The sequence below is a fragment of the Glycine max genome, chromosome 18 (assembly GCF_000004515.6).
Source record: "Glycine max cultivar Williams 82 chromosome 18, Glycine_max_v4.0, whole genome shotgun sequence".
Taxonomy (NCBI): Eukaryota; Viridiplantae; Streptophyta; class Magnoliopsida; order Fabales; family Fabaceae; genus Glycine; species Glycine max.
In genome coordinates this window covers 52,728,850-52,739,379 of record NC_038254.2, presented here as the reverse complement: position 1 = coordinate 52,739,379, position 10,530 = coordinate 52,728,850, and the positions used below count along the sequence as shown (strand labels likewise).

The following is a 10,530-nucleotide window of genomic DNA, read 5'->3' as shown; positions in this document are numbered from 1 at the left end:
ATACTTAAATCCAATCATGCATTTAGTGTAGTTATATTTATAAAAGAAATATATTTAGTGTTTTCTTTTAGCATTAATTAAGTAGGTCTTCTGCTGCTTGAATTTGGTCAACAGTATATGATTGAGATGGAGGTGCACCCAAAAGAAGACAGATGAGAAAGTTGGTGATGGGTGTGATTCACATGGTTCATTTTCATTAATTTAATGGGCATATTTAGACGTGGTTTTACATAGGTGGCACACACTAAATACAATATTTTTTGCTTTCATATTTGAGGCAAAAATCTCTGTCTTTTAGGAAATTTCTTGTTCTTCTTTAATATGCCTTGGAAATGCTCCAGCTACCCAATCCCTCTTGACTTTCTCTATCAAACCAAACCAAACCCACCCCTCCCACGATCCAAAAAAGCAATTATGAAAGTTGTTGCTTTCTCCAGCTTTTTCTTTTCTTATTTATTTTCGAAAATTATTTTTGCATTTAACATAAGCTTTTAAGAACCTCTAATGCGTGCGCAGCCTCCACGCGTAATGCACGTGGCCTACCTATGCTCTGTGGAGGTGTCCTAGCATAACTCATGACACGATATATATTTTTATAAAGAAAATTATATCACCTCTCACATACTCACATAATATAAAACCTCTATGATCGATTCTTGTTGGTCACTAACGTTGTTACTTGTTAGATGTCAGTTGGCATGCATCTAAGCTGCGACATCTGTTACATTATTTTGGCATTCTATTCATATATACTTGTTTAGGAAAATGTTACTCTCATACTCACACCCCAAAAACTTATAAAGTAAAACTATTGTAATAAAAATATATTTTTACAAAATAATTTTTTTTCCAAATATTCAGATTTCACTAATTCAATTCAATCTAACTCATTTCATGATGGGATTGGATTGAAATGAATTGAGTCTCTAAGAAAAATTATACAAACTCAACCTAATCTAACCCATCAAATTTCAATCGAATTAAACAACAAATTTAGTTAAATCTAACACAACCCGTCGAGCAACCATATTCCTATATTCACACGTTAGGAGTATCATTTAGATTTCTATAAATTATACTCCTTTCGTCCCAAAATAATAATTATCTTTGATTATTTTATACACACCAAACAAAAATAAACAAATAAAAGAGAATAATAATTTATAAAACTAACCTTATATTATCATTAATTTATTTATAGATTTAATAATTTATCATTAATATATAAAGGATATAAATAAAAATAATAATAATTATATTGGAATATAATTTTTTATCCGACTATTATAATGAAAAGAAGCAAGTAACATATTTGAAGCCAAGATAGGTAATTATTCATTCAACTACAAATAATTATGCATTTCAGTTTATTCCTCTCATACTCTATGCATTTAGTTTTTACAATTCTGCTACATATACTTATAATTTTTATTTTTTTTTAGAAGTTGCTACATATACTTGTACAAAATCACTATATATTTTTTTTTTTATTTTGTTTTCAGTTTGATGTATACGGCAACGTCTTTGGACTCCTAGCAGCACATTCCATTACACCCCTAGTTTCCATGCATCACTTCATCACTTGGACGTGGTTGAGCTCATATTTCCAAACGTGGCTGAGGCCCTACAGAGGCTCATTGGGCCCATGAAACTCGACTCGTATGGGCTCATGCAACAGTCCATTTGCTACGACAGAGCCCGGCAATGGACCATATCCGTATCGTGGGGCTATGCGGTTCAAATTTTCCGGGGCATTTTCCTGGCCCGGGACATGGAGATACCGGCCAGAACCTTTCTTAATTGGTATCGCCGGGTAGATTATACCAGTTTTCCGTTCAACACGCGCCCTTTCAGCCGGAATACTTGCCATAAACCTTTTTTTTTTTACTTGTCCAATGCAACCTTTGATGGCGTTGGTGATGAAACTGTGAGTGAGTATATTCGGGTCCAGCTCCACCCGGAGTGTAATTGGAAAATGCCCGATCCGACCCAAATCCAAGTAATGAAGGTCCTTAAGAAACCCGACCCGCACTTGTGGGACAAGGTAGGTTCTCTATTTTCCTAAAATCTTGGGTCCATCTCTTTAGTACTGTTTGAATTGTTTAATGCCCAGCTAAAAGTTTGTTTTAGGTCTCTTACTTTTTTTATAAAAAAATGGTATTAATCTCTATATTTTTTAATAAAAAGAGTTTGGTTTTCGTATTTCTTATAATTAAAATGAATTTTGTTTTTCTTTATGAAACTTGTTATACTAAATGACGTAATTTATGAAATGAGTTTCTTGCATTCACGCATCCATGAATTGTAATCGTTAGATGAATATTACAGTTCACATTTCAAATGTATATTTTAGGTTAGATTTGTCAAGATAAAATATGAGTCATCTAATCATCATCTAACGATTACAATTAATAGAATGTGTGAATACGAGAATTCTTATCTAGCCGGAGGAAATTCCGATCTAAAATTTATTAAATAAAAAAATATGATTTTCAAAATTATAGTTTTTAAATTATTTGGATTATGATCAATTTTGACAGAAAATCAAAAAGCTTGAAGCACATTTTGTCTTTAATGTATTATTTTGATTTTATATTGATGAGTGAAACTAATATTTGCTTACTTAAAATGGGTTTCGGTTTATGTTATTGTTTTGAGCAGTCTCCCAGAAGAAATTGTTGTAGGGTTGAACCGTCAAAGGAAGAAGGAACTATGGTGATTGACGTGGGAGAATGCAGGAAAAACGAATTTGCTCATAAATAGAGGCATGGGGAGTAGCCCAACTTTCTGCTGATAATTCTCATGTTCTTTATTATTTACTCTTATTTGTTGTTCTTTAATGATTTTGAGAATATCATAGCGAAAGGTTTAGAGTATGAAAAAGACAAGTGTTACAAGTGTAAATTGGTGTTTTTTGGGTGGGAGGTCTTGTGATTATGTAAAATACTATAAATTAATTACATTGGACTTTTAAGATGCATGTGATGAAAGAATACTGATATGATATGGTAAATGAGTTTTTTAAATACATATTACGTAAAATATACATGAACAAACTATTTGTGAGTTTTAATATTGAAAGTAATATGATGTCGGTTAACTAAATCAAGCAGCAAAACAAAATTTCTTACTGCAACCCCATGTATTTGACGGCAACATCTTTACGTGGCTGTTTCCTTGCAAGGTGTACTGTAACATTCCAATTTTTTCGTAAATAAATTTAAAAAGTTTTTTAGTAAAAAATAAATAAATAAATAAATATAGAGCAAATAATAGGGTGAGTACCTTAGGTATAAATAGTTATGTTAATCTTTTTGGCCTCATTTTCTTTTTTCTCCTTTTCCTCTCAAAATCCTTTCTTTTTTCCGCAGCCCACCAAATCAGTCTCAGAAAAACAACGATCTCAAACCCGTTCACCGTTGGATCGTCGTGAAATTTGAGTATCATGTTCGCAACACAATTTCGAGCATTCTCACCGTTGGGAATTTCGATATCATGTCTGAACTGAGAGAAACACCCTTCGCATTGTAGCCTTTTTCTTTCCCGCAGAAACCCAGAGCTGTCTTGGTAAAACTACGATCCCGGTTTCGTTAACCGTTGGATTATTGTGAAATTTGTATATGTTGTTCGAAATTCAATTCCTCACGCTTCTACCGTTGGGATTTGGGAGATAATATTCGTGGAGGGAGAAAAAGGAATCGTATGAAGACAGTACAAGTGGAGGTTTCAATCCCTTCTACGTTTCTTTGACGTTTGGAAACTCTATCGGAGCAGTCGGAGGAGAAACTGGAGGAATTTTAGGGAACCGCTAGAGATGCTGCTATCGCTATCGGAAGACACGTGAGTCCGCTTAGAGGTAAGGGATGAGTTATTCACAATTGGGGATTAGTGAGAACATGTGTAGGGATCCTTAGAGGATTAAATTGGGGTTTTATTTTGGGATGTTTGTTAAATTACAATTTTTCCTTTATGATTATAAATAAAATATTGATGTCCCAATGAATATTGCTTGATAAATTGTGCTCTTGATATTTGTATGTTTCGACCTATGATTTTGATATAATTGTGTAATATTATTTGAGGGATTTTAGTCCTCATGTTGTGATGGTCTTTTATATAAATTGTTATATTGAGGATATGAAATGATGATTCAAATTGTGAGTATGTGATGAATTGTAGAATAACATGTTGCTTTGAGATTATAATATTGTTATTGAGATTGAGTATAAGTGTAAAGTTGAACATGTGTTAATTTGTGAGATACGTGTAAACATGTGATGGTGGATTTCCACACTATGAGAAGTGAAATTGTGAATGAGTTCTAGTTGTGGATAAGTGTGTAGTTAACACTTGATGTGAAATTACTTGTGTTGTAAGCTATGAATTATACAATAACCCGACCAGTGTTATCTTGAGAAAAGCGTTGATGCACAGTGTTAAAGAGAAAATGTAGGTTTCCTATTTAGGAACCAGTGTTAAATCGTAGCGCAATTGTGTTGAACGTGTTTAAAACACGAGTGTAAGGTCGTGGGTATTGTATAATTCATTAGCAGTGTCTGCATGCAAAAATTATTTTAGGGGTTGGACCTGAATCAGGAGGGAGAGGTCCTGACGGACTCTTCGGAGTGTAGGCCTTGGGGGTCACCGGGTTTGAGTGCTCCTTTAAGCCTATGCTGATCTCATATGGTTGGAGCATTCTCGCAAAACATCGTGACCCTGACTGGTCTCCCTATGATCTTACTTAGTGAGAGTGACCTGACAAACCCATTGTGTGGTGTGTCTTGTTATGTACTTCTAAGCGTCCCAGGGTGGTTTTTCACTGACATGGTACCACATTGCATATAGGCTTGAGTCTTAGCATAACTGTCGCATACGCTTGCTAATTGTTTATTATGAAATTGATGTGTTATTATGTCTTGATCAGAGTGTGTGATTCCTGTGTATAATGATTGATGATTGAAAGGTGTGATTGATGAATGACAAAGTGATGAAATAATGTGAGATATGCTAAGTAAATTGTATTTGGCTACTATATGTTGTGTTGTTTCTCTCTAGTAGTTAGCAATGTGATAACTTACTCCCGGTTTGTTGTTTATGTTTGGATCCTGTGATGATCTTGAACTTTGTGTTCGGGGGAGCAGATGAATAGGTGGATGACTATGAATAACCTCATGCTAGAGGACACGAGAACACCACGCTCTAATAGGATGTGACATTAGGATATAGGTTCTATATTAATTGTATGAGACTTATATGACTTTCTTTGAGTCGAGATGACTTTATTATTTATTTGGACAAGTTTGAATATGATGTAGAAGAAAGTGAATGTGAGCCTTTTACCCATTTGAAAAGCTTGTATTTAAAAATGTTTTAAAAATACTTTTAATTAATATTTGAATTTTTATTCCTTTATTAAAAATTATTTGAGTGATAGAGGGTGTCACATGTACTATATGTTACGTGGCCTTTAGTAAAATTATCCTGTGTTACGTTGGCATTATGCTGTTACGTATGGTTAGCAATTAGAATATATACTTTACTTAAGTGACACTTAGCAAATTGTAATATATTATATTGTATGTAACATGCCTATACAAAGGGCACAGGTTGTACGTTGTTGATAGATCATATGAGTGAAAAATCAAGTTTATTAGTTTGTGAAGTAATCTCTTTTTCTGTTATGAATGTGAGAGTGTAAAAAACAATTTTAGTTTTGTCTCTCTCTCCATTGAGTTTCCGCTGTGCGTGTGAGTGTTGTATGGTGAGTTTCTATTATTAGTCCACTGATCATAATAACATATCGGTGTGTGGATTATGATTATACGACCAAAATTAAAGGGTCATTAGCTTTCCATTAGTTTGTAAAATAGCTTTAGCATTTTCTAAACTAACAGCCTGTAATGCCGTGTTCAATTAATTTTGACTTACACCTAATGATTTTTTTTTTAAGAATTTGTATTAAAAGAAAGTTACTTTCTAAAAAAAACAGCAAGTTACTTTTGATTCTTCTTGGGGCAATGAACTTGAAAATTGCTATCAATCCTAACTTCCACTCCTAGAAAAGAAATATACATACTTCACATGAGTTTAAGTCATTATTCAACATTGCCTGTTTTTGGTTCTTATTATAAACATCTTAAAACTTAGTTTTGATCCTTAAAAATATTATTTTATTTGAGTTTTTATTCTTTTAAAAGTGAATTAGGTCATAAGGGCATACCGAGTACACAACAACAAGAACATTGATGTGTTGCTTCTATCTCAAATGACGGGATAAAGGCTTAGTTATCTCTATACACATAAAAAGTAATTTTCACTCATTACATTATTGAAAAGTAAACTATATATATTGTTGTTCTATTGAGATTCTTCTGTAACTCATCGACAAACATGTCTTTCAAGTCATGACAATTACAGAATTCTTACTGATAAGATGTTCCATGACATTATTATCCATAAATTACTGTTTTGAACCATGTTGACTAACTTAGTTATGTCAAATGTTGAGTTCACTAATTATGTGATTTAAGTCATTGATGTATATCTTAGTCATTATTACATCATTAATTATTGCCTCTTCATCTTTAATTCATATATCACTACCCTTTCCATCTTCTTATTTCTCCATCCATCAACATCGTCCTCCTACCTTATTTGTTTGTTTATCACTTTCTTTTTCTAACAAGACCACCTTGTGTGCTTCCTCTACCCTTACCTTTTGTTTCATTTTCTCGTCGGACCCTTCCAACACGTACTTGTACTTTCATCCATATGACATTTTTTTACTGTTACTTGTTAATTTTTGTTAGTAGAAAAATTTGAATTCACAATTTCTTTTTCTCTCATTTTTTTTCTTTCATCATCAAGTGATCTTATAATTTTTACTTTTTAAAATTATAATGATCAAAATGACTCATATAACAATACTCATAAAAACCAAATACAATTATAGAAATGGAAGGTGGGAGGAAATAACAAAATACAATTATAGAAATGGGGCGAATATTTACTTTTTGAATATTTACTCTTTTATATTATCAATCAAATTCAGATGCAATCGATTCCTAAGATCAGATCGGCGATTGTGAAAAAAGAATAGGAAATGGAAGGTGGGAAGAAATAACCAAATACAATTATAGAAATGAAAGATGGGAGGAAATAAAGAAGTGATAGATTATGTGGAAATGAGTAGAGGCATGTAATAGGGGGAATGGAAGGTCTAGTGGGAATTAAGAGTATTTCCGCAGAAGAATACTGGCAAGAAGGTATCACATGACAAGCATAGAAGGGTAATTTAGAGTCTCTAATAAGCAACACTGAAATTTGAATATATCTTAAGATAACTAGTTACAATTGATTAGCTTACTTTTTCTATAAAAAAATAAGCAGTGTATATATATATATATATATATATGTGTGTGTTAAAATTAAATGTTGAATCATGAATGAATGTATATAATTATAAATTTTATAATAATTTCTCTCAGAAAAATTTTTTGAATAATAAGTATATGTAAAAGTCAACAATTTTAATATGATTAGATAATGTTGTCAGTAACATTTTTTTTTATAAATATTGTCAGTAATGTTAGATAAATAACGCCACTTTTATCCAAAGGAGTTTTAGATTTCAAAAGAATAATTTTTTTAATTTAATCTTTAAATATATTAAAAATAAATAATAATGTTACGACGAAGGGTAAAAATTCGAATTCCTTCTTAAAGGGTGAAAGTGTAAAACGTTCAAAAATTAATGTTTGAAAATTTTAAATTTAATTTTTAAATCTGTACAATGTACGATAAGTTAATCTTATTAATAGTTACAATAAATTGATTTATAAAATTTTTAATTTAATATCAAATTATTCTTTAAAAAAATATAATTTATTATCAAATTAATTCTTAAACTTTATAATTCAATAACAAAATAATTTCATAAATTTTTTATACATTTAAATAATAAATTTATATTTTTTTAATCAAATTATTACTGAAATCTAACTCAACACTTTGGAAGCCAAATTTAACTATTTATCAAGAAGAAATAGTAGTACATCCCTACATTTAAGTTAAGAAAAAAGAAAATCCACTCTTAAAAAAAAAAAGAAAAATGATGAAGGAATGAGTCAAGACAGTGAGTTCCCAGGTTGTGAGAGCGTGTGGGTCCCGTTGACTCATCTCAACGACTTCGACTGAGTCTTCTTCTTCTATATCATCTTCCCTACCAAAGTTCCACCAATTCATTCATCTCTCACAATTATGCCTTCTACTCTCTTCTCTCTCCTCCTCCTCTTCCTCCTCCTCCCCTTCTCCACCCTCTCCCACCTCTTCTATCCCCCCGACGATTACCTCATCAACTGCGGCTCCTCCGCCGCCTCCACCCTCGTCGACCACCGCCACTTCTCCGGTGACCTCTCCACCCACCACCACCACCGCTCCCCCTTCTCCCCGCCCCCCCACGCCCTTTCGCTCCAAAACAACAACCCCCTCCCCAATTCCCCCCCAATCTACCACACCGCTAGGGTTTTCACAAGCCCCGCCAGATACACCTTCCCCGTCTCCGACAAAGGCACCCACATCGTGCGCCTCCACTTCCACCCCTTCACCACCCCAAATCTCGATCTGGGTCTCGCCCAATTTCACGTCTTGCTCAACGCTCACGTCGCTCTCAGCAACTTCACTCGCTTGCTAAGCGACGCCACAAACCCTAGCATCGTCGAGTATCTCATCTGGGTCGACGCGGAGAAGCTCGAAATCGTGTTTGTTCCGAACAAAGACTCCAGATTGGCGTTCGTCAACGCCATTGAGGTGATTTCCGCGCCCAAAGACCTTGTCCCCGACACCGCACAGTATTTGAGTTCATCGAAATTAGAGAAATTTGAGGGTTTGAACAAACAGGCTCTTGAAGTTGTTTACAGGGTCACTGTTGGGGGTGTTAAAGTTACCCCTTTTAATGATTCCTTGTGGAGAACTTGGGTTCCTGATGATGGGTTTTTCAGACCAAGTGTTGGGTCGGAAAAGCTTTACTTTGGTGGGAGAATCAATTACCATGTTGGAGGGGCTAGTCGTGAGGTTGGGCCTGATAATGTGTATAATAGTGCTAGGTTGATTAGGAGTAAGAATGATTCTGTTCCTAACGTTAATATGACTTGGGTGTTTCCGGTTGTTGGAGGGTATAAGTACTTGGTTCGGTTGCATTTCTGTGATATTGCTAGCATTTCGGTTGGTTTGCTTTACTTCAATGTTTATGTCAATGGAAATTTGGCTTATGAAGATTTGGATCTCTCATACGTTACGAATTCGCTGGCTTCGCCGTTCTATGCGGACTTTGTGGTTGATGGAGGAGATGGGGCCTTGAGTGTTGGTGTAGGTCCTTCGAAGAGCAGCATGCCGCATGTCATCGATGGGATATTGAATGCGGTTGAGGTTATGAAGTTGAACAATTCTCGCAGTAGTCTTGATGGAGAGGTTTGTGCTGATTTAGTTATGAAGAGCTGGTCGACGAGGAATAATACAGGTATGCTGTTTACTTTGGTGGCTGCTGTTTGCATTGTGTTGAGCTTGTCCATAGTGATTCGTAGGAGGTTGATTGGGTCGAGGGAATCTGTGTCTTGGTCAAGGTTGCCTGTGAATTTGTCGGATGATAGTGTTAAGAATTAAGATTGGTGATATATAGTTATATCAAAATATAAGAAAAAAAGATTGGCAATGTTTAGTCAGCAAGTGAATAAGTTGTGTGTAAAAATATCAGCAAATCTAGCCATCTAATGTTGTGGCCCTCATGAGAAAAGAGAAGCATGAAGGAACATGCTGCAGATCAAGCTAGAAAAGGAAGACATTCTGGAAGCCCGACTAATGCCAATGCTTTAGGGATTGTTGTATTATATCTAAGTTTCCTTACTTGTTTATATCATAATATTAATTAAGGCATTCCTTTTGCCTCCAGACTTTGTTTTCTTATCATTGTTAATTTTGCTCTGCTTTTGTAATGCTGTAGCTTTCATCATTGTTATTGCTCGAACTTTTGGAAATACGCATGTAACTTCTATATTAGTGGTTATATGAAAATATACTGATGCCCCAAATTATCTGTTTTGGTTTATGCTTGGACCGAGTTTGTTTAAATTAATCATGGAGCAAATTTCTAATTCCATGAGCTTGTTGAAACTGAAGAATGAAGGGAAAGCTTTCTTTTGCTCATTTTATACAATTTTTTAGTATTTGCATAGAAAATTGCTCTTGTAGTTCATTTGGTTAATGGATTACCTATTATCTCTAATGATTCACAAGCCCTTGGCTTGAATAATTTTTATGTTACTCCTCTTCATAGGTGGTAATGGCTTTTGAGATTTTATAATGTATGAACCATCATCCCAAGTCTCGCTGGATATTAGAAAATATTCATTAGCATTTACTAACTTTTCAAGAGAAGTTCTGACATGCTCCTTGAACGAGTCTATCTTCCTCCTGGGCCATGTCATAAGTTCTTATTTTTTTTTTTCGCAACACTTGTTTTCTGTAAGTTGTTTA

General features: G+C 34.1%; 1 protein-coding gene and 1 pseudogene across 1 annotated transcript; both read left to right on the top strand.

Annotated features, from left to right (window-relative positions):
* The first annotated feature begins 126 nt into the window (after positions 1 to 126).
* LOC100788593 (uncharacterized) lies at positions 127 to 2,763 on the top strand (annotated as a pseudogene).
* A 5,370-nt stretch (positions 2,764 to 8,133) lies between these two features.
* LOC100788063 (probable receptor-like protein kinase At5g24010) lies at positions 8,134 to 10,085 on the top strand. The gene has a single exon (XM_014770718.2). The coding sequence runs from the start codon at positions 8,260 to 8,262 to the stop codon at positions 9,658 to 9,660; it is 1,401 nt and encodes a 466-aa protein (XP_014626204.2). The 5' UTR covers positions 8,134 to 8,259; the 3' UTR covers positions 9,661 to 10,085.
* Positions 10,086 to 10,530: the final 445 nt, after the last annotated feature.

What these genes read in the sequence shown, in the direction of transcription:
- LOC100788063 (XM_014770718.2), top strand. Translation starts at nt 8,260, where the DNA reads ATGCCTTCTACTCTCTTCTCTCTCCTCCTCCTCTTCCTCCTCCTCCCC.